The 25594-nt window shown below is 40.0% G+C and overlaps 1 protein-coding gene across 1 annotated transcript; it reads right to left on the reverse strand.

Annotated features, from left to right (window-relative positions):
- Positions 1–894: 894 nt before the first annotated feature.
- On the reverse strand, positions 895–1245 carry LOC122752389 (60S ribosomal protein L21-like). The gene has a single exon (XM_043999280.1). It carries the CDS (start codon positions 1243–1245, stop codon positions 895–897), a length of 351 nt encoding a protein of 116 aa, XP_043855215.1.
- Positions 1246–25594: the final 24349 nt, after the last annotated feature.

Raw genomic sequence — 25594 nt, forward strand, 5'->3', positions numbered from 1 at the left:
AAATCCGGCCTCAGACACTTAACACTTACTAGCTGTGTGACCCTGGGCAAGTCACTTAACCCCAACTGCCTCACAAAAAAAATCCTACCGTTGTTGCTTACTACCTTGAGCAAGTTACTCAATTTCCTTAGGTGTCAGTTTCCACATCTGTAAAATGAAATGGTTGGATTAAATGGCCTCTGATGTTCCTTCCAGTTTTTTCCCCAGAGGAAGGGCTGGCTGATGAGGGTTGGGAATGGTCCTGTGATTTAACCAGCATGTGAAACTCTAAGGGAGGGAACTTCCCTTTCTTCCAGTAATCTAAAAATCTTTCCTTTATGGCCTTTACAGTCAGTAGTTAACTTTCTACACAAGAACATGTCTCCTCTTTCAGAAGTCATTTGGAGATTGAAAGGCAAGGGTTCTATGTGTACCAATGTAGTTCCAATGTACTTTGCAATTTGCAGTCCTAGACTTGTCTAGAACACTGAGAAGTTAAGTGACTTGCCCAGAGTCACACTGCTGGCATATATTTGAAGTGGAACTTGAACTCAGATCTTACTGATAGTGAGGATACCGTTTCATCCATTATGCCAGGGCTGTTTCTCTAATGACTTCCTTTAAAATAAGTAAACATACATGCACAACTCTAAATCCTTTCTGAACCAAAACAGAAAGCAGGCCACTTTTAATGAAGGTTTTTGGGAGGGGGTGTGTGTGGCAGGGGCAGGGCAATGAGGGTTAAGTGACTTAGCCAGGATCACACAGCTAGTAAGTGTCAAGTATCTGAGGCTGGATTTGAACTCAGATCCTCCTGATTCTAGGGCCAGTGCTTCATCTACTGTTCCACCTAGCTGCCCCTGAATGCATTTTTCCCCATAATCCAAGAATCTTTTTATTATGTTTTTTAGTCATTTATGCCATGAATTCATAGGGGATTGGTTCCAACAGCTCAGGTTCCTTGCCATTGGTCCTCACAACGTCTGCTTCCCTGGGTGGAGCAGGCTGACGTTTCAGTTGAACCCAGGTGCCTTTTTCTTTGGCTTCCTTCTTCTTCTGGTCATTTTCATTTACCCTCTTCAGGAAGCTATCTCTGCTCTTAGAATGCTTAATATACTCAATACGCATATTAATTCTCTTGGCTAGAATCTTGCCCTTAACCTGTTTGTTTACAACAATGCCTACAGCATGTTGAGTAACATAATAGACCCATCCAGTCTTGCCATGGTAACATTTGTGGGGCATTCCTTGCTGAACTGTGCCCATACCCTTGATATCCACAATATCACCTTTTTTTATATATTCACATATACGTAGCCAAAGGGACAACACCGTGTTTTCTAAAGGGCCTAGAAAACATATAATGTGTCCCTCTCCTTTTTCCTTTTGTGTTCGTCATTTTGGCAACTCACTGGAATATGGCGGAGCGATGGAAAGGCTGAATGCATTTTTTTGAACATTAGAAAGGGGGGGGAAGCTTCCTTTTGATTATTGGTTTTAGCTATAGGTACAAGAGGGGCCTAGAAGATACTGCATAGGGGTCTCAGGGGGACTTGGATTCAGATCTTGCCTCTCTTACTGCATGAAACCTTTGGCAAGTCACTTAACCTCTTTGGGCCCCAGTTTCCTCAGCTATAAAAGAAACAGTTGGATAATTTGCCTCTGAGGTTCCTTCCAGCTGTGTGAGCCCATGAACAACTCTCCCAGTGAATACCTGACAGATGGGGAGGTAGGGAAAATTCAGACCAGTTCATCCATGCACACTGACTGCCTTGTGCCCTTTGTAGCAAGGATGGCCCTTGGGTAGCAGTGAGAGAGGTGAGGTGAAGGGCAGGTAGGGCACCTACAGAGGCAGGGGACATCAAGACAACCTGGCTGACCATGCTGGGGGAGACCCAGTGGAAAGACAATAACTTTGTCATTCCATTTGCTGTTTTTCTCTGGGTAGCATAACCAAATATAGGGCCTGTTAGCTGTGAATGCAAGCTCTGGCTTTCCCTTTCAAGTAAATTGGTGATGCTGTATTAGAAAAATTCTCCCTGCAAAATGGAAATGCGAGCAGTGCGGTGGTGCTTAAATTTTATGTGTGTGAGATTATGACTAGATACATAAAATGGGAGGAAAAGAATCTGCAACTGTCAAGAGTTCAGTACATAATTATTTCTCCTCTTCTTCCCCTCCTGCCGCACTCCCGCCTTCCCCTCTCCAAATGGCTTCTGGATGGGGGAGACTTTTCCTTGTGAAGAAAGTTAACAATAAAACTGCTGACTGGAAGGCAAGACATAGAGGTACGGCATTAATATGACTGAACAGGAAAGGCGAGACACTAGACTGTTCAGGCTTCTTTAGAAATGAATCAAAGAATGTCGAAAAAACTGCAGCCCATTTAAAAATAGGACTTCTCCCAATAACCAAATAGAGTGTCATTTTGGATGCAGCAGGCAGACACACATCTCCCTTCCTCCTTCCTCTCCCTCTCCCTCCCAATCTGAGCTGTCTCTGAGGCTGAAACCCTTACTGCAGGATTGTGCAGGGGCTGAGATGTGCAGAAGAAGGGGAAAGATTCATATGCCCAACACACACACACACACACACACACACACACACACGGGGCAGGAGGAGACAAAGAGAAACACAGAAAGAGAGGGAGAAATAGAAAGAGCTCAAACAAAATCTCTAATATAGAAAGCAACTGTTGAAGGAGGGTTGTGGAGGGGGGACAGTAAATGAGCGTGATTTAAGGAATCTTTGTAACTTTCAAATTCTGATATCCCCTAGGGGAAGGCACCAGCCCTGGATTCAGGAGGAGGAACTGAGTTCAAATCTGACCTCAGATACTTGACACTTACTAGTTGGTCAGATTTGAACTCAGTTCCTCCTCCTGAATCCAGGGCTGGTGCTTTATCCACTGCACCACCTAGCTTCCCCCAGAACCCATCTTCTTGATACCAAGTCTAGCACTTTATGCACTCTACCAATCTTTCTCTAGACTCCTCATCATTATTCAAAAATGGTTGCTATTGTTATTATTTTGATCAAGACCTGTGATTTCCTTGGTGTAGGGAACTTCTGTTATGAATGCTGACTCTATGGTTATAGTTCAGTAATTCATAAATAACTTCCAATCTTGGTAAGTTTCCTAGGGCACTGAGAGCTTGAGTGACTTCTCCATGGTCATACAATTAGCATATATCAGGGGCCAACTCAGGCCTTCCTCACTCTAAGGCTGGCCATTTAACTACCATACTCTGGACATTTGTTGGAATACAGTGAATGTGTCAATACATTTAATATGGCAATATTGTCAGTTATTGACATCTCATTAACTTGTAGCTCTTTGGAGTGGGTACCCAGAAGGCCAGCCTCCGAGAACAGATGTGGGTTTTGTCAATAGAAAGTCAAGCTCTCTTTTACCTCAGTTGGCCATGACCCTTAAGGAGCATTACCAAAATACTTGGACCAGATCTGTTCAGAGCTTTAAATTCTGAGGATATATATTATCTCATTTGATCCTCACAACCCTGGGAAGTAGGTACTATTATTATCTCTATTTTACAGATGGGGAAAATGAGGCAAACAGAGGTTAAGTGATTGACCTAGGGTCATATAGCTAATTAACATCTGAGATCAGATTTGAACTCAGGTCTTTCTGACTCCAAGCCCATCATTCTACCAACTTTTAGAAAGAATCTTGGAACTGATAAAGATGCTATGAAAAGTTTCTAAGTGCATCCTAGCCCATTCTCTTTCTCTTATTCAATTTTGTACTCATTTCAATCAATCAACAAGCATTTGTTAAATGCTGATTATGTCCAGGCATTGTGCTAAGTAGTGGGAATACAAAGAAGGAGCAAAATAAGCACCTGCCCTCATAGGCTTGCTCCAATTTAGGGGAGGAGAGACAACATACAGGGTTGGTTTCAAAAGCTTATAACTGCATTGACTTTAGGTATACACTGTATAAACAGGAACATAAAATATGCTGATTTATTGACTCAACAGACTGGCCAATCCATTGCATGCAGTTGTATGGTCTAAACAATAGACATTCTTTATCCATTTGTTTTATCTTGTATAGATTGTTAGGCTTATCTCCATTTAGTCATGGATTTCACTTAGGAAAGAAATCCTGCAGCATTCTGGGACTTGATGCCTTGAACACAATATCACTCACAAGCTGGATAATCTGGAGTACCTCATTACTTTTAAAAAAACAGATAATCCCTCTTCAATTTGCATTCTGTATGAGACATTATTCATGACAGAGGATTTGGTGATTATGCAGTGACTATTTTTATAACTCACTTGATAGTGATAGGGAGAGATAGGGTCATTGAATAAAGTTAAATATAATTGAACCTTTTGAGGAACCAGATCTTTCCATATGCACAGGAGAAACATTGCTTGAAAGGAATGTTTATGGTTACATTTTGCTCTACTGAATCAAGTGCTTTTTTAATGTTTCAGGTTATCTTTTTAAAAATGATATTTTATTCCCCCCTTCCCAATTAGATGTTATAACAATTTTTTACTTTTTTGGTTTTGAGTCCCATAAATCCAGTAGGATGTTGTCTTTTCAATGTCTTTCAATCTATTATGTGACTGATGATATGGTCTGCTGTAGAAAATTGTCAATAAAACTCAGCCTGTTTCCTTTACATATATTCATCAAAAATACATGTATAAAGCATTTTAATCACTGCATGTTTGTGTAAAACTAAGATTTCCCATTAAAAAAATCCATGTGCATTTTAGTTATGCATGATATATAAAGACCCACCCCTCATTTTTAAGGTGATTGTGCATCAGTGAGTTTTAGATGAAGAAATGTTCTTTGTTGTCAGTTGCTAAAGATAATAATAATAGCTCTCATTGATGTCATGCTTTAAAGTGTGCAAAATGTTTTTTATACATCATCTTGTCTCCTCTTGAATAACAACCCTGTATATATTAATACTATAGGTATTTTCATCCCTATTTTTTTTGTTTTTGTTTTTTTGTTTTTTGCAGGGCAACGAGGGTTAAGTGACTTGCCCAGGGTCACACAACTAGTAAGTGTCAAGTGTCTGAGGCCAGATTTGAATTCAGGTCCTCCTGAATCCAAGGCCAGTGCTCTATCTACTGCGCCACCTAGCTGCCCCCCCCATTTTTTATAGTTGAAGAAACTGAGGCTCATAGAGGTTGAGAGACTTGCTCAAAGTGATATAGTGAGTAGCCAGAGCAGAAGTTCAAGCTGAATCTTCTGGTCCCAAATTTAACACTCTGTCCTAAGCTGCTTGACTCCAAACTGGTTGCAACCAATGTATTTAAAGTGGGATTCAAACTAAGGTCTCTTTGGATGCCAGATCTGGTACTCCTTTGACTATTTCACCCAAAGCTAAGGATTTGGTCTGGAAATGAATTGAAGGGCTGTACAGTCTTGCTTAAGGGATTGAGATTTCCTTACTCTGAGTTGTTCTGGTAATACAAAGTGACCTGACTCCCGAGGATAGAAACTTGATCTTAATACACTAAGAGGCATAGTGTTCAGACTGAGGGAGAAGAGAGAGATCCACATTTTATTATGAATTGTTCAGACCACATCTTGAATACAGAGTTCAGTTCCTGGTGTCACATTTTTGGAGGATAATGGCATCACAGAATATAGGTTTAGAGCTGGAATGGAACTCAGAGGTCATCAAGCCCACCTCCTCCCACATCAAAAGATAAGGAAAATAAATCTCAGAGATATTAAGTGACTTATCCAAGGTCACATAGGCAGCAAGTATCTGAAGCAGGATTTCAACTCTGGCCCCCAAATTCAATGCTCTGCCCATCACTCTGCCTGCTGAATTGTGTCAAGTTGAAGTTCAACAGAATGTAAAGCAGACTTGGAAAATTTCTTAGAGTCAGGAGAAAAAATTAAAGATATTTAACCTGGAAAAGAGAAGATTTAGGTGAGACATGGTAGTGATTGGCTAGTACTAGAATAACTATGTTATGAAAGAGGGAGCAGGCAACTTTTTCTGTGTAACTCCAGAGAATAGAGTGAAGAACAATGGCTGGGACTTATAGGGAGGCAGATTTCCAGTCAAAGAAGGGATTTCAGAGGCCATGTGGTACTCCAGTTCTCTCATTTATCACATCAAGTTGTGTCAGAAGGTTATTCTATTTACGTATAAAGACGGTCTTATAGGAGGGACTTCAGTTAAATTAGAAAGAACTTCCAATTCTCTCTCTCTCTCTCTCTCTCTCTCTCTCTCCCCCTCCCCCTCTCCCTCCCCCTCTCCCTCCCCCTCTCCTTCTCCCTCCCTCCCCAGTGGGATAAAGGATCATAAGGACTTGTGAGTTTTCCTTCCTGGACATCATCATGGAAATGATCAGATAGAATAATGGATAAAACAAATTTGATATAGCCAATTACATAGAGATCATCCATCAATTAGGGGACCGTACAAGAGAGTTAGTGTCAGTGGGGCAAAAAGAACAGACTGCAGTATCATGAGACCTGGTTTCTAGCTTTACCTCTATCCTTGATTCATTGTGTAATCTCAGGCTTTTCTGCTCTGCACCTTAATATCCTACTCTATAAAATGAGGATGTTAGATTAGGATGACCCCCTAAGGTTGAATTCAGATCTCTGGACAACCTTACCCTTTTTTTGGGGGGTAAGGCAATTGGGGTTAAGTGACTTTCCCAGGGTCACACAACTAGTAAGTGTCAAGTGTCTGAGGCCAGATTTGAACTCAGCTACTCCTGAATCCAGGGCTGGTGCTCTATCCACTGTACCACCTAGCTGCCCCTAACTTTACTCTTAATCCCACCAACATCCTATCTCCGGGAGCTTCATTCTAGCTTTCACACTAGCACCTGGACTTTATTCTTGGTGTGAGTAGCCTCATCAAAGGTAGATGCAGCTGCTAGCACCTCTAAGAGCCACATTAAATGCTGCTGAGGCCATTTCCAGGCACATTTTATGGAATCCAGAGTATAAAAAAATCTTCCACCTGAAACAAGATTACTGCTGGAGGCATGTGAGGGGACTTGGCAGAGAGCAAGGGAGGGGCTGCCTGTGGGGCCTGATCAGTATTGATTGCGTGTCAGGATCTCTTCCAGATGGACTAAAGATTTGATACCTTTCCTGAGCACTGGTTTTCAGGGAATGTTAATTTGTGTTGAAACTCTCCCTGATGCTGGTTGAAGGTTGCTGTGTTCAGACATAGTATAAAGAGGTGGTACATTTCCACAGCTCACTCAGAGAAAGTGGTTCTGACTTGGGAGTTGAGATGCTCACGTCAGAAGTAACACTGCAATTCCTAATCAGGGGAAGGCTTTGGCTCAGTGGTGACTGCAGTGTCCTAGAGTTCTGGGACTGACCTACCCTACCCTCTCTTTCCCCTAGGAACACCAGCTGGTCTCTTTGGGAGTTCTGCAGCAAATGAACAATAAATCATTCTATTATTTTTTGAGTGCTACTTTTGATAATCACCATTTTAAAAAAAATCCTTTTCCCTCTGTCTCTTTTTGTTCCACAATGTCTCTTTCTCTACAACAAAAAAAGCAACTGGTGCATAGCACTGCAGCACTGACACATTATCTCTGAACAAGACTGTTACAGCCAGACAATGGTGGCTTTCACAAGGGGCAACTAGGTCCATTTGGAACATTTGGTTCCAATCAGTCATACAACAATAAGCTTCACTCTGATTATCTGTGTTCCAGTGACAATTCCAATTCGTATCAGCATTGTATTTTGCTGACAAGATACCTGATCAAATCAAATGACAGCTTCTGTATCTGTTGGGACCTTGGATCATTAATGAACTTTCAGCTTTACATAGAGATGATTCAGACAGAGCATCAAGTGTCAAGGTTTCACAATCTCTGACTACAAGGGTCCTATGTCTTCCAACATAGGCACAATAGCAAAAAATAGGGATTTTACAACACTGTCATTGTTGTCAAATTCTTTTGAGTTCAAGACCTTGGACAGCTCATAGCACAGCTCAGCATTAAATATTTCTCCAGGGATCACAGAGACACATAATGAAAGCCACCCAGGAAAAATAGACCCAAGAGGCTACATTGCTCTAAAACCAAGATGGCAGTTGTGACTCACTATCTCCCTCATTTTAAGACTACAACAATTCTGCGATAGCTATATAAGGGGTCAGTCTAACAAACAGCATCCCAATTCTGCTTTTATCTGCTACCTGCAGGCAACCTAGAAGTAGGAGAGAGGCTGATACAGACTCCAGGGCTATTGCCTGCAGCTGCTGCTCACCACCCACACAGCTCAACAATTCTGACTTCCTTAGGGTGGTAACAATATCACCATTTAAGTTGTCATCCTCCCCACTAGAAAAGGGGGATTACCTTTACTCTCAGCATGCCCCTAGAAATGGGGGGAGCTAGCAGAGGCAAAAGTTTTTTCAGGTTTGAGTTCTCAAAATGCTCTTAGAATAAGGAGAGAATACAGTGGGAAAACAACTGATGCTCAAGTTAGAGAGGTCTTGTTCATATCCCTCCTTGGAAACTGATTACCTGTGTGACATTGGGAAGGTCACTTAACATCTCTGAACCTCAGTTTCATCATCTGCAAGACAAGGGGATTAGGCTAGATGACCTCTGAGGTCCCTTCTAGTTCTAAACCTGTGATCTATGATAATCTAAGAAATCTCTCTGAAAGGACTTCTCATCACAGACTCAACCTTTACCAAAACATAGACCTATAGGAAAGGGACATGGCAAATGTTTTTTTTTTTTTTAAGAGAAGAAGCAGGGAAAAGAGATGCATAAGATCATCCAGTCTTCTATGGCCACTTTCCTGAAGCTTAGAACCCTTATATAATGGGAATTTCTTCTTGGGAAACCTAAATAACATATGGTATCATTCCTAAACCTCAAAGATTAAAGTCATTCTTACTCTTCATGTGAAAATTCCAAATTGCTTAAAGCAAAGAAACAATTCAGCCAGCCTAGTTAAATCTGGAGTCTTCAGAACAGTGACTTCCTCCTTAAATATTTCTAGGAACCTTTTGAAATGCTATCACAGGAATGGAAAAATATGCCCAACCTGCAGGGCCTTTGCTGATTTCTTCTTTAGGGTTAAATCAGGCAGCTACTCACAGGTTGGCTACTATCTTTGATTATGGTCTGGACTGCATCTCTAATACAGGTTAACACTCTCTTGGCTTACTTCTCTCATACTGTGTTGCTGCCTGCAGGTCTTAGTAATGTTCCCCACAATTGCTACCTTTCTGCTTCTATGACTTAGCTGCTTAGTTCCTTAGTGCAGTAAAAGTAAGGATGGGGGGAAGGGGAAAGTAAGGCCAAGGATTCTCTACTGCAGAGAACCCAATTCAGCCTGAGGTTGTAGAACTGCATATGATTCAGAGAATTCTTGGGATGAAGAAAATGAAGATACTGATCCAAGGAAACCCAACCTGCTTTGTGTGGCAAGGCCATTTTAAGGCTAGGGAAAACTACTGCCTTCCAGAGAAGGGGTTCAAATACACGTTGCCTGATAAAATGTGATACTTTCTGGAGAATCTCTGTTGTGACAATCTGCCTTCCAGATACCAGTCAACCAACAAGTCTATCTGCTATGGGAATAGAAAGGCAAAAACATTAAATAGTCACTGCCTTTAAGAAGTTTATATTCTTTTTGGAGAAATTGCGCATACTCATGTAAGTGCAATAGATAGTTTACTTTGTAAATTGAGAGTAGTGGGTGGTAGGGAGGGCACTTGCAACTAGGGAAAGATCAAGAAGGATTTCATGTAGAAGATGCATTTGAGATGAGCTTTAAATAGATCTAGGAGTTCTAACAGATTGGAGATGATGAGGGAGTCCATTCCAGGCTGAGAGACCAGGGCAATGCAAAGACATAGATAGCTATGAAAGGTGAAATGTTGGCCAATCACCAACTAGGCCGATTTGACTGGAGGGATCCTAGCTATTGCTGCTAATGAGCCTGGCTCCCTACCTTGCTATCCCCTCAGCTTCTCTTATTTTGAACTAGATAACCAATCACACCTGCCCTTTGCTTGATGACTGGAACCCCAGTTCCCACCTAACTCTTCCTTTCTACCATTTGGTTTGTGCAATTCATTGAGGAGCTATTACTCATGTCTTGCCCTTTCTTACTTAGCACATGATCTGCCCTCAAGTGCTAATCCTCCTGACCAAGGTCTAATCTAGTCAATCACAATGCCCTAGTTATAGCCCCTAAACTTTTTTGTTTGTTTGTTTTTGTTTTATGTTGAGGAAATGAGAGTTAAGTGACTTGCCCAGGGTCACATAGCTAGTAAGTGTCAAGTACCTGAGGCCGGATTTGGACTTAGGTCCTCTTGAATCCAGGGCCAGGGCTTTATCCACTAAACCACCTAGCTGCCCTCCAGAGCCCCTAAACTTTGACTTTAATTCCATATACCCATTACTACCATCCCTGTTCTCTTCGATGATGGACAAGTTTCAGAGCTTATCCAGATTCCTGCTAAATAAGTTCTGATTTGATCCCATCACCCAATGTAACTTAAAGCAGAGGTTTTAAGCCTCTTGTGTCATGTATCCCTTTGGAAATATGGTGAGAACTCTGGACTCCTTATCAGAATAGATATTTTTAATTTTGTTAATTTTAATTTTTTTTGCAGGGCAATGAGGGTTAAGTGACTTGCCCAGGGTCACACAGCTAGTAAGTGTCAAGTATCTGAGGCTGGATTTGAACTCAGGTCCTCCTGAATCCAGGGCTGGTGCTTTATCCACTGTACCACCTAGCTGCCCGAGAATATTTAAAAAACCTTATAATTCAGGGAAATGCTAAATTTTAATTAAAGATTAATGAAAATAATGAAGTATTTTTCTCACCCAAGTTCATATACCCACTAGAGCTATATGGACACCATGTTAGGAACCTCTATCTTAAAGAGACCCAAGAAAATATTAACATGAAGTAATTTGAAGGAAAAGTTGTTATCCAACTTTAATTACATGATGACTCAACCCTCCATTTTCCCTTCCTGTCTCAGAGAATTTCTATGATTTTTTTTCTCTAAAGCTGCCTTTGAATAAATGGGAAAAAGAAGCAGACTCCTACATTTTGACCTATTATCACCCCTTGGAGAATACAGTAAGATCATATGCATAAATTAGTGACTCATTTTGAGGTGGAATTACTGATCTTTGATCCTGCTATATGGTCTGCAAGGTGGCTTTCCCCAAAGCCAGTCATGCTAGAACATCAGGAACTTTATGAAATGAGCTTTGAAACTGATAAAAACCACATAATTTTAAACTTGAAAGTCCAATTCTTGAAATCTACATGTGAAAAAACTGAATTATAGAGGGATATAATGCATTTGGGTGGAGATCAATGGTAAGGGGGCATATTCCAGATGATAAGGCCAGAAGAATGAAATGAAACAAATCCTATAGCTGAAAAACACCCAATATGTTAGTGATGGGGGACTTCATGTATGCAAGCACCTGCCAGAGGTCTTTCTTTGCTAATAGAGAGCTTCCCAAGAATTATTGATTTAAACGTGCCATAATGACAACTTCATTCTTCAAAAGAGGGAAGAATAGACAAATAGAAATATTTATTTGGATTATGATTCTAACTATTATGGAAAAACTGGTTGCCAAAGTAGAAATGATGGGAACCTTGGGAATAAGTAACCATGTTATCTTTGAGTTTAAGATAAGATAGATAAGAAGGGGAATGCCAGGTAAAGTCTAACTTGTGCCCTAGGCTTTAGAAGAGAAGATTGTTTTTTAAAGTTCTGGAATAGGTTAGATAAGAATCCATGGTCTAAGATTCTACAAAACAAGTGGGATCAAAGCAGGTTAGGAGACTCTTAACTATGAAATTTGGATGGCGCAATCACAAATGATTCTAATAAGAAAGAAAGGCAGGGAGGGTTTTCAGGAGACCAATGAGGTTACATGGGAAATCACTCATTGACAAAATTTAAAATGACATCTACAGAAAATAGCACCAAGAGTAATTGACAATGACTACCAGGGTGCTTCATGGAAATATAAGAGTCATGTCAGGAATGCTAAAAGCCTAGAAAAATGAGATTTCTTAATGTTACTTATGCAATGTCCTTATCTCACTTCCATCTCTTTTTGGGACTATTGAATGAAGAAGAGGAGGAGTGGCCAAGTTTGATTTCTGATTGGTAAACATAGAATGAATGAATGAAAATGCACTTATTAAGTGTCAGACATTGTGCTAAGTCCTGGGTTTACAAACACAAGCAAGAGAGCCCCTGACCTCGAGAGACTTACTTTTTAATCAGGAAAAAGAAGACATATGAGAATTGTGGCTAGAAATAAATGTTTTCAACAAGGAAGTTAGCGTGAATGATATTTGGATTCATAGGGCAGTTGAATGACTTATCCTTATCAGGAAGGGTAGTATTCATTTTTATTACTATTGTCAGTTATAATTGGAAATGGTAAGTACATGGTATCATGGAATAGATATTGGTGATCTTTCACCTTAACTTGTGTGGTCTCAGGACCACCATTTCATACATTCATTGATTTATTATTCATTCATTAATTTATTCATTCACAGTATACCTAGATTCATCAAGACTTTTGATAAAGTCTCCCAGCTAGATAGTGCCGTAGATAGTCAAGTCAACAAACATTTGTTAAACACCTACTACTACCAGACACTGCATTAAGAGATAGAAATTGTATCTGGAGTCAGGAAGCCCTGAGTTTAAATCTGGCTTGAAACACTTACTACCTGTATGATCTTGGATAATTCATTTTACTTGTCTGTCTCAGTTTACTTTTATGTAAAATGTTGTGAAGATAAAATGAGATACAATTTGTAAAGCATTTTTCAAACCTTAAAAGTGCTATATGAATACTAGCTATGATTATTATCATCATCATTGTTATTGCTAACAAAATGAATAGGCACATAGGTTAAATGATAGTGGAGTTAGGTAGGCATCGTACAATGCTGGGCCTGGAGTCAGAAAGATATGAATTCAAATCTGGCCTCAGATACTAGCTACATAACCCTGGTCAAGTCACTAAACTTTGTTTGCCCTAGTTTTCTCATCTGTAAAATGAGCTGGAGAAGGAAATGGCAAACCACTTGAGCATCTTTGCCAAAAAAACTCCAAATGGGTCATGAAAAGTTGGACAAGACTGAAACAAGCAAGAAGTTAGGTAGACTTAGAACCAATTGAATGGTTGAACCCCAGGGGTGATGTTGGTGAGGCTCTGAAGGCAACATAAAGCAATAGCATTAGTTCTACTTTAACAATTTTATCCTTCACTTAGAAGAAGGTATATGGAGGGAAAGTTTATCAAATTTTGTATGACCTGAAATTGGGGAAGGGGATTGGTTATCTAATGTATTTTCAGCAGAGCAGAATCTGAAGGGTTTTCACAAGTCAAAAAGAGTACAATATAATAAGAGAAAATTTAACAAAGATAAATATAAAGTCCTAAAATAAACTGCACAAGTACTGGATGGGGAGATATAGCTAGACAATTCATGGGCAAAAGACCTTGGAGTTTTAGTGGACTGTAAACTGGAAATAAGTCAACAGTGTAACATAGCAGTCAAAAAAAGCTAGCTGGATATTGAGTTGCATTCGGATAAGAATAATGTCATAACATGATTCTATTCCTGAGGTCTTCTTCTCTGGCCAAAGCACACCTGAAGTATTTTGTAAGGTGCTTTATTTTGTGAAGGACATTAACAAATTAGAGTGAATCAAGGGTAAGAGTGACCAGGATGGTGAGAATATAAAAAAAGAGACTGTATGAAGATTGGTTGAAGGAATTGGGGATATTTATCTTGGAGGAAGACTTCTGGGAGATACAGCAACTCTTCAGATATTTGAAAGGCGGGGAGAGCTAAGTGGAGCAGTACATAGAGCACCAGACCTGGATTCAGGAGGACCTGAATTCAAATCCAGCCTCAGACACTTAACAATTACTAGCTGTGTGACCCTGGGCAAGTCACTTAACCCCAACTGCCTCACCAAAAAACCCAACAACAAAAACCAGATATTTGAAAGACTATCATGTGAAAGAGGACTTGGCTCTAGAGCATGGAACTGGGAGCCATGAAGGGGGTGCAAGTCTCAGACATATTTAAACCTCATAGAAAGAAAAACTTCCTTATAATTAAAAAATAGAAGTGACTGACATAGGAAGTAGTGAGCAGCTCATCATTGGAGGTCATCAAACAGAGAAAGGTTGACAATTTGTTAGGTAGAGGGGATTTCTATTTGGTCATGTGTTGGCATAAATGATCTCTGAGGTCCCTTCTGTCTCTGAGATTCTGTGACTCTACAGAACGTTATTTGAATAAAGTTATGATTATTGCTTTATTCAGAGAGGTGCCTTGGGGGCAATTGTGTTGTGGGTCACATTCAGAAAGTGAGCTGAAGCTGATAGGAAGGGCCTCCCCCCTACTGCCCCCTATCTCAATTTCTCCTCCCTGTGTTGGCAGGGATGCTCCTCTGAGGGACATGCCTCAGTTCCAAAGAGGGAGTTGAATCCAGATTCCAATTAAATTTGCAAAATGAATGAGCCACTTTCCTCCTAGGGTCCCTGGGAGATTTCTACACAAGCTCTATTTGGGAGCCACCTCTGAGCCCACCAGGGAGGCCTCCTCAGGTTTCCTGCCAGACCCTAGAAACTTTAAAGCAAATGTAACTTGAGGAAAACCGCTCTTACCACTTAGTAATTAGGCCTTGATTGTTGTTTATATGAGTCCTCTACTGTAACTCAAATGCCTTAGGCTGGTGCTAGTGCTGGGGAAAACACAATTTTCTCGAAACTAATTTAGTTTTAAGAGGAAAATGAAAGTTTAAAGTAGTTTAATGTTTCGGTAAAACCATAATGGCTGAGGAAGATTGGACTATGTGAGCCAATAAAGAACACTAATTCTGATAATAATTCAAGTCTTAACTCTCCCCACATCGTACCCAAATTCTCTCGGTGACACACGATGGAGGAGCTCTTTATAGAATTAGTTGATGGTAAACAATAACTCTTAAAAAATGCTTTCAAGTCTGAGTTTAGCACAGAAGCAACACTTTGACCATAGAGATGCCTTGCTGGTGCCATTTGCATTCTCCTGTATTTATCTTAGAAAACAACAGCAACAATAGAACTAATAGCTAACATTTATATAATTCTTTAAGGTTTGTGAAGGGTTTTTACATATGATCATAGAAAAGCATGTAATCATGCTCATTTGATCTTCACAGCAAGCCAGGGTGGTAGGTGCTATTATTGTTCCCATTTTACAGGTAAGTAAAGCTGAGGGTGGAAGAGATTCAGTGGATTGCTCAGGATCACAGACCAGTAAGAGTCTGAGGGAAGATTTGAACTCAGATATCTATGACTTTCAGATCAGCACTCCATCTGCTGAGCTACCCAGAGGAGGTAGTCCACAGATGGTTTAGCACATCCATCAACACTTTATTCCAAATTGGGGAATTTTCCCAGAGTTCATGTTAGGCATGAGAAGGAGCTGAAAAAAAAATCAAGATTATGTAAATGTATTTTGTTTACAATACTAGAACTTTTTATACTCCATCCAGGGCTAACAGAATTTGATTGTGCTTCTCTTATGGCACTTAATACATATTGTCTCATACATAAATATAAGTGGGGTACATAAACACTTAAACACGTCGCAGTACATTTAACATGGTAAATATTTACTGGATTCCTGATGAATGAATTGTAGTTGTTCCTGTATGTGTCTTTCCCTCCTTTCTACTCTCTTAACTTCTAGAAATCTGGATCATCATCTTGTTCCTCTGTATCCCTTTCAGTCTGTGAACTTGGACATAGATGATACTCTCAAACTTTTAACTCCCAATCTCATCTTTTTGAATGAATAAAGATCCCACAAGCCTAACTCTTACTAAGAAGAGGCATGGGCCAGAAAAGTCAGTTTATAATTTAGATTTCAAGTTTCTCGAGGGCAAGAAGTGCAGCTAGCTGGCTTGGCTCAGTGTTGGACTGTGTTGGACTTGGGGGCAGGAGAGAGGAGTTCAAATCCTATCTTGGTTACTTATATTGAGACCATTAGTAAGATTCTTAACTTCATCAAGCTTCACTTTATAATTTGAAAAGTAGTGATAATAATCTTGATCTCACAGTTGCTTTAGAGCATTATAGAAAAGAAATTTATTAATAGTGCTTTGAGAAATTTGTCCTTTTTGTTGTTCAATAAACAAGACATTCCATTGCTCAGCTCTAGACATTTTCTCTGACTGCCCCCCCCAACCCCCCTCCCACCTGGGATGCTAACTGTCATCATCTCAGCCTACTGCCTTCTCTTTATTCCTTTACATCCCATCTCAAATCCCATTTTTTACAGGAAGTCTTTCCTAACCCCTCTTGATTCTAGTATCTTCCCTCTGTTAATTATTTCCCATTTATCCTGCACATAGCTTGTTTGTAAATATATATTTGTTTATTGTCTCTCCCATTAAATTGTGAGCTCCTTGAGGGCAGGGACTGTCTTTTCTTTTTTAATTTGTTTTTTGTGGGTTTTTTTTTTTTGGTGAGGCAATTGGGATTAAGTGACTTGCCTAGGGTCACACAGCTAGTAAGTGTTAAGTGTCTGAGGCCAGATTTGGACCCAGGTCCTCCTGATTCCAGGGTTGGTGCTCTATCCACTGTGCTACCTAGCTGCCCCCAGGAACTGTCTTTTGACTCTTTTTATATCTCCTTTACTTAGCACAGTGCCTGACTGTAATAGTTGTGGTTTTGTTATGCATTCATTTCAGTTGTGTCCAATTCTACATGACACCATTTGGAGTTTTCTTGGTAAAGATATTGGAGTGGTTTGCCATTTCCTTCTCCAGCTCCTTTTACAGATGAAGAAACTGAGGCAAACAGGGTTAAGTGTCTTTCCCAGGGTAAAATACCTAGTAAATGTCATATTTGAACTCAGGAAGATGAGTCTGACTCCAGGCCCAGCACTCTATCCACAGTATCACCTAGTATTCCCTTTATTGATTTATTGCATTTTAGGAGTATCAATTTGGCAGCTGTGTGGAGGATGGGTTAGAGAGGGGGAAGCCTAGAATGTAGGTAGGCCAGTTAAGGTGCTATGGCAGCCATTATGACTTTGACTAGGGTAGTAGTGGTTTGAGTTTCAAGAAGGGTGAATGTGAGACATACTTAAAAAGAAGAACTGACAAGACTTGGCAACTAATTGGATACGGGGGTGGTGGAGGAGGATGAGTAAGAATGAAGAGTCAAGGACGATTCCTGGCATGACTCAAAAATGGTGGTACCTTCAAAAGAAGTAGGGAAGTTGGAAGAGGAATAAGTTTAGGGGAAAAGATGATGAGTTGTGTTTTGTATGTGATGATGTACTAAAGGCACTGTGACATTTTCAAGATCCTTAGCCCTGGTTCTTCCCTCTACTTCTCTATCTTACTGCCTTTACCTTTTCATTTCATTTACATAAAATAGAAAGGACCTCTGTTTTTCTGAGCACCATTCATTCATTTGCTCACTGTGAGGGATATAAAGGTAAATGAGACACTGCCATAAAATGATAGAATGTTAGGAATTATTGAGTTCATCTAGTTCAACCCCCTCATTTACAGAAGAAAAACTGAAGTGATTTCTTCAAGGCCCATTTTAAGTCTCACCTCATCCATGAAGCTCCTGCTGTTTCTCCATTCTCTGAGGCACAATTGTTCTTAAAATAAGTGCCACAAGATTCAACACCACCTTGAATTCCTCCTTTATTGACTGGGGATCCTATGAAGCCTTGGGGTCATCAAAGAGCACAAACTGGGATAAGTCTTTAAAGACCCTCAAACATCCTCTGGACGTTGTTGTTTATTCATGTGTTTGTTTTGACTAAATTCCCAAGCTTGGCAGGTTTTCTTGCCACTTACCCATTTTTCCTCAAAGTACCAAGAATAGTTTCCTGTCTACAGAGAATTCTACTCAACCTACTGCTGGCTACTCAAGGATTTACTCTGCTGGATTGATTTAAATGGAGATAAACCAGTAGTAGAGGCTTTTGCTGTTCCATAGGCCTCTCTTCTTCACTCTCCATTATTTCTTTCAAGAAACAGAATCAAAGAAGTTCAATTTATGGAGCTCAATTCAAGTAAACAAATATTTGTTAAATGCCTATTATTTGTATGTCACTGTACTAGGCACTTGGAATGCAAAGATGAGAAACAATAAAACCTCTGCCCTTGGGTCAATGATAGGGAATCTACTAAGGAGGAGATAAGAGATATACATACACAATATGATACCAAATATCATAAGGAGAAAGGAGTGATCCAGATAAAGTGCTATGGGAAAATTTGAAGAGGGGAAGAATATTTAGGACGTGGGTTCCAATCCTGCACCTGCCACTTACTGTTGTATTACTTTGAGCAAGTTACTTAATTTTCCTGGGCCTCAATTTCCTCAACTGTAAAAACGAGGAAGTAGTACTAGATGATTGATGAGGCCCCTTCTCGATTTAATTCTAGATCTATGATTTTCAGCTGGGGGGGAGGGGTGTGGGGAGTCAGGAAATGACATGGACAAACAAACAGAGACAGAAAAAGATAGAATGAGTTTGGGAAATAGCTTTAGAATACTGACCTTGCAGTCAGAGAGACCAGAGTTCAAGACCCATCTCAATTATTTGCCAGTAGTTTCAGAGAATCACAGATTTAGATTTGGAAAGGACCTCAGAAGTCATCTAGTCCAATCTCCTCATTTTACAGATAAAGAAACTGAGGCCCAGAGGAGTTAAGTGACTGTCCACGTACACCAGTAGTAAATGACAGAATTGGGATTGGAAATTTGGTCTTCTTGCTCCAAATCCAGTATTGTACCATGATGATCCTGAGAAAGTCATGCAACCTTTTTTTAAAACCCCAATTTTCTCTGTAAAATGGGTATATTGATCCCATCTGCTCCTACCTCAGGGTTGTTGTTAATAGAAGATGAGGTAATATATGTCAAGGACTTTGTAAACCTTGCACTACACGAATACCCATTATGATTATTATTAGTCTGGCTGAAATGTACAGACTGCATAAACTATGTTTTATCAGGATTGTAAAGGGTTTTAAATGTCAAGTAGAGTTTGCATTTTTACTTTAGAAGCAATAGGGAGCCACAGAATTTTTTTTGGCAGGTTGTGAAAAAGATTGATTTGAGATGAAAGATATAGAAGTAAGAAGAGTCAGTTAGGAGGCTAACATAATAATCCACATGAGAGGTGATGGGGTGGGGTGTTGAACTAGCTTAATGGCAATGTGGGAAGAGAGGAAGGGAGAGATTTGACAAATGTCAGAGACAGAATCAACAAAATTCTACCAACAGCTCTTTTGAATTTCCTCACAATTGCAGTGCTCAAGCCTCAAGCAAATAGCATGCATGCCCTCCTTCATAAGAGCTCAACTTGGGCCTGCATGGGCTCAAGACTGTACTCCAAACATTTATTATTTAGTAAAGCCTTCACCCTACTTTTTACTGATGTGCAAGGAAGAGGACTTCCCACTGAGAATGTTTTCGATCTTCTCTCTGATCTTTCCAAGTCCAACCATTTCTAAGTTGACATCAAATTATGGCAATTTCTCCCCATGATGATAATAAAAATATTTTTTCATATTAACAACAACTCAAAAGTGGCTGAGCCACTCAAAAGTGGCCTTTAGTTCAGTCCACGAAAAAAATAACCTTGCCTTTGGACTGAGACCAAACATAGAACATTTTCTGCAGCAAATTTTTTTTTATTTTCCTTGTCAGAAGGCCCTGTGTTACTTCAAAAAAAGGGGATTAACCCAGAAAGCATTTGGTATTACCTTTGATAGCCTGACTTCCTTCAGCTCCTTCCACCATCTCAGCACTTCTTTGTAAAAGGAGCCAATTCAGTCTTGAGAGGCTGCAGAGAGAAAGAATGAATGCATATCTATCAGTATTAATATAACACACAAGGTTACTTTTCAAAGCCATGTTCAGAGTTTCGGCTGGGTTATACCCATTAAAGTCAATGGGATTTGCTTGGCTTAATCCTTGGACATTCCATGGTGGGTGTCCTGGGACAGAGCAGGCCATCTGAATTCACATTACATGTATTCTAATGAAATGTGAAGAATACTGCTTCAGGTATGAAAAAAGGAGCCTTGAATACTGGTGACAGGGTGTAGAAATAAAACTAAATCCAAATGGAATCTTTAAGGTTAAGAGTGGGACTAGTAGGGGCAAAGATTTGGAAGTGGGGGTTGAAGGTGGGAATATATAGAGAGAATTATAGGGGAGGAGATAATGGGGAAAGGATGGAATGAGATGGGATTCAGAAGTGGGGGTGGGTTGAGGGCTGAGTGTCAGTGGAAATGCTTAGCAATAGGGGAGCAGACAGGGAATTTGGAACTAGGGAAGAAGGGGAAAATGTTACTTTTGGATCAATCTATCAATAAACATTTATTAACTATTTACTGTATGCCAAGAATTTTGGGAAACACTGAGGCAACAAAGAAAAAACAGAAACCGTTTCATTCTTCAAGATGTTAACATTCTAATGGGGGCATACATAACATCTATATACTAAGTAAATGGAAGGTAAACTTAGAAGGCAATGCTCTATAACCTGGAGAGATCTGGAAAGGCACATAGTAGATAGAGATACTTAATCTGAGTCTTCAAGGAAGCTAGGGAATATAAGGAGAGGTTAGAAGGGACAGCACAGCAGGCATAGTGCCAATAAAAAGGCATGGAAATGGGAGATGAAGGATCATATGTGAATGAATGGGCCAGTCAGTACGGCTGAACTGAAGAGTTCATGGAGGTGAATATTCATTTACTCATTTGAGAAATCTAGACTACCTTTTCCATACAAATTACTCTGAAGGCAATACAAAAATAAATCAGAAAGTACTTGCCCTTGGGGAACTTCAAGGCATAGATGTGTATACAAATAATACAGACTCAATTCAATTAAAACATTTATTAAGTGCCTATGATATGCAAAGCACTGTTCTAGACCCTGGGGACATAAAAAATAAAAAAAGAAATAGTCTCTGACCTCAAAGAGTTGATATTTTTGTTAAAAGGAAAATTCTTTGTTCTGTCTTTTGCCTTGATTAATGAGGCAAAACTCAGGAAAAAGAAACTTATTAAGTTTATTAAAAATACATCAAAGTGGCAACACATTGATGGGCCCATCATTGGAGATCAACTGAGAATGAGAGAAGATGGCAAAGAGGAGCTGTAGGTCTCCCTGACCTCTCCCTGGAGCACATTTCCCTGGAGCCTGATACATTTATGTTGATTATCCTGGGATACTCCAGATCTCAGGTATCTCCTTTCCAGCAGAACTTCCCTGAGTCATCTCTCATATGCACTGGCCCTTTCTTTCTGTAAGGAATTATTGGGCATGAATGGGTTTGTAAGATAGACCAATCTCTACTGATCAGTTAATAAAGTTATCTTTGAGAGGTTTCTAAGGAGGAAATTGTGTGTGTGTGTGTGTGTGTGTGTGTGTGTGTGTGTGTGTGTGTGTGTGTAAAACTCTCAGGCCTGTGGAGGAGAAATTTTTGTGTAGGGAAGGAACCTTGTGGTCCTTCCACATAATAACATAGGTGCCTCCTATGAAAGTAACATCCTACATTAAACTCAAGTTGTTGAATGATCTTAGAGATAAGTGGATGGATAACTGTAGGTCAGTGCAATGGATCTTTTTTTTATACTAACACAGGCTAATGTGGAAATATGTTTTATATGACATTATATGTGCATGGGTATTTTATTTCTTGACTTTTTAACAGGGGATGAGGGCCAGAAGGAGGAAAAGCATTTAGAATTGGAATTCAAATTAAAAAAAAGTATTTTTGTCATGTGGTACAATGGGATAACCACTGATTTCTAGAATCAGAGGCCTTGGAATCAGATCTCATTTCTGAGACTTGCTAATTCACTTATGTGACCTTGGGTAAGTCACTCAATGCCCCTGAGTCTCTGTTCTCTAATGTATTGAATGAGGGGATAGGGTTTGGTGGTCTCTGAATTCTTTTCCAACTCTACTGCTATGATATTCGTACTTGTTGTCCTCAATATCTAATATCCCCTAAAAGAGGACTGAAATTGTTAAGCATGCAAGCATATGTAAACATAGCCAGGGTTTGCTCAAATGAGGATAACCCAATTTGGCTCATAGTTCAGACAATTTAGAGTTTTAAAATTAAAAAAAAAGTTTTTAGGCTTTAACTCATATAGTTATCTGAGCAATACCACCAGTAAATCAGAAAAAAAATATGACCTCTGAATAATTGTTAATAATACTGGATTCTTTTGATTTAACAATGCCCATTGTTTTTAGAATCTCCTGAAACTCCCATGAATAAGGACTAGAGGGCATTGTGTACCTTATAACCAAGCTAGACTTCTTCCTGGGAGCTGTTTTCTATTAAAAAAAAAATGCCTCCTCATTGATGAGGTAACCAGTGTGTCTCTTCCTGTTCAACAGTGATAAAATGAAGGCAAGGCCCTGTGGAGCCTAGGGAGAAAACAAGGACCCAGAACTTACTTGCCTAAATGTTGTCCTGATTTTCACGCTGATAGAACTTTGACAATTCACCTGCATAGTAGCAGTTGTTGGTTTGGGGAAGTGGACCAGATTCTGACAAGGGCAGGTGCTGTGATGGAAAAAAAAAGCAACAGATCAGGAGATAATAGGCCTGGGTCCTTGTCTCAGCTCTATGCCTTATAAGCTGTGTGACCATGGGAAATCCCCTTCTCTCTGGGTTTTAGTTGCCTCATCTGGAAAATAACAATGTTGAACTAGATATATAAAGACCTTTCTAGCTCTGACATGCTGTGTTGCTAAGGTGATATAGTCCAGAAAACAAAACAAAAAACACCCAAACCTCTTTGTTTGTTTGTTTGTTTGAGGCCCAGTCTTTTTCAATCCAGTAATTTGTCTATGCTCTAGCCACACCCACTCCCCTTTGCCTTGCCCCTTCCCTGAAAATGGGATAATATTTGTAATCTTATTTTAAAATTTTCTAAATTTATTTATTTTTAGTTTTTTTTTAGTATTCATTTCCCAGGATAGAGACAGGGACTGTACCTGTGATTTAAGTGCTTTATGGATTGCACAAGGTTTTATAGGTGTCAAACATATAAAAATCAGATCAACAAGGTAATCAATAAAATAAGGCATTTATTGAGGGGCAAATAATAGCAATCTGAAACAATGCATTGTCTTACTTAGGGAAGTTACAAACAGGTTCTATACACTCAGAAGGGGCAGCTAGGTAGATAAATGGAACAGTGGGTGGGTCACAAATTATTTATTACAGGGTGATAGCACATTCCTAGGAGGACCACAGGATGGGTTTAGGCCTCTTCTAGTCAACAGAAGCAGGCTGCTGACTTTGCCCCTAGCCAGGCTCACCAGAATAGCAGAGACTGCAGAAGTATCCTTGGAACCATCTCTATCCTGGAATAGGGACAGTTAGAAACTGCTGATCATAGCATAGATTCCCAGGAGAGAATTAATTTGGGGGTAGGGGATGGTTAGAAATTGCTAGTCAGAACAGGGTAGAGGGCCCACAGTTTCCCAGGGGTCAACATAGATATTATCTTTTTTGATCCACACAATAACAATGAGAAGTAGGCACACAATTTTACAGATGAGGAAATGGAGGCAGAGGTTACATGACTTGTCCAAGGTCACATAGCTAATAAGCAACTGAGGCCAGATTTGAATTCAAGTCTTTTTGACTAAAGGTCCAGTTGTTGTCTTCTTCTTCTCCTTCTTCTTTTTAAGTGAGGCAATTGGGGTTAAGTGACTTGCCCAGGGTCACACAGCTAGTAAGTGTTAAGTGTCTGAGGCCGGATTTTAACTCAGGTCCTTCTGACTCCAGGGCCGGTGCTCTATCCACTGCGCCACCTAGCTGCCCTCTAAGGTCCAGTCTCTATCCACTGTGGCACTTGGCTGTCTCATTCCAGATTGAAACCTTAGATTTTCTAGTTTCTTGGGAGCTCTACCTGTGCCCTTAACTGTGAAAACCAACCACACCTACTTGAGAGTCTTCCCTTCCATATAAAAGACTTGGAGAAATCTCAATCTCAGAGGTCTCCTGAGTTGTTATTTAAAGAATAATGATGATGTCAGGAACCCTTTGGGGAGTTTGGGCCAATAGACACCCATGTCCTTGTCTAGTCACTGTCAAGGATTCCTTCCTTCTTCCATGACCTGAAGAAAAGCATGACTGAGATAAGCTAGCTACAGCCCTGATTGTTGTCTCTTTCCTAATCTTTCTCATCTCAGCTTTGGAATTATTAGTCCTAAACCCAGGGTAAAGGCTTAGACTGCCCTAGTTTGGAGATATCCATCTTGGGTCCCATGTGGTCGATCATCAGTTTGTCTTACTACCTTTTCTGAGTTGCTCCTGTTTAACCCTCTGTGCTCTCTCTGGTGTCTCTAGTTAAGGCATTTAAACAGGCCAAAGGAATGGTCCCTCCCCTCTTTTCACAATTGAATAATGGCTTTGACTAATTCTTCTCTGAAATCCTTTAAGTCGTAGTAATGACACACTCCACCCCACTCCTCCCAGGTGAATTTTAAGAAGATTGTCAGTCACCTCTTACTATTTCTCCATAACTTTCACACTGAATGAACTATTCATCAAAAGAGAGACAGGGTAAACCATTAGGAAGAGAAATACTATATTGGGGAACTGACTGGAATAGATCTGGAATCAGTAGCCAGGGAAGCATGATGCTAGAGTAAACACCTTCGTTTGTAACTAGGATAGGGATATGGACTATGATTTCATTGGTGTAGGGTGACACCTCTCAGATGCAGGTTGGAAACATCTACCAATGTAGGTCAGTACCTTCTAGGAGACATGATCTTAGAGAGTTGCCTAGAATGGTGGTGTCAAACTCAAGTAGAAGGGATCCCTCTTGGCCTCATATTGACTTAGAAAACCATAAATTATTATATTATCTATGTTGTATCTATTTTAATTTATTTTGTTAAACATTTCCAAATTGTATTTTAATTTGGTTTGGGTCACACTTGGGAGTTTTGCTTTGCATGGTGTTTGCTCTACCTCAGGTAGAGGAGCCCTAAAAAGTTAAGTGACTTGCCTAAGGTCACACAAACAGCATTTATCAGAGATGGGACTTGAACCCAGATCTGCTGGATGCTAAGGCCACCTCTCTATTCACTGTGACATACTACTTAATTAGTGACTAAAGAGCACAAATGTCTGGAGGAAGGAGAGTGCAATAACATCTCTTGGGTTGCCAAATGAATAGTGATGACTGAAGACCCACCTGATGAATTCAAGTTTGTTTACAAAATGTGCTTTTACCCTGGGTCCCCCATGGTTACCTCGAACTTTATAGCTTCTACTTCCATTTCATAAAAAAAGAGAAAGGAAGTGACATGGGAGGTCATGTGCTGCAGTAGAATGAGAGCTGGATTGAGAATCAGAGGATCTGGTTTCAAATCTTGTCTCTGGTACTAGATATGTGACCATAAGCATTCATCCTTTCTGACCTTTAGTTTCCTTTTACAGCTAGGTGGCATAGTAGATATAACACTGAGTCTGGAAGCAAGAGTTCAAATCCAGCCTCAGATACTAAT

Source organism: Dromiciops gliroides, chromosome 1 (assembly GCF_019393635.1).
Source record: "Dromiciops gliroides isolate mDroGli1 chromosome 1, mDroGli1.pri, whole genome shotgun sequence".
NCBI classification, from domain to species: Eukaryota; Metazoa; Chordata; class Mammalia; order Microbiotheria; family Microbiotheriidae; genus Dromiciops; species Dromiciops gliroides.

Coding starts and splice junctions, on each gene's coding strand:
- LOC122752389 (XM_043999280.1), bottom strand. CDS start 1,245: ATGGGCACAGTTCAGCAAGGAATGCCCCACAAATGTTACCATGGCAAG.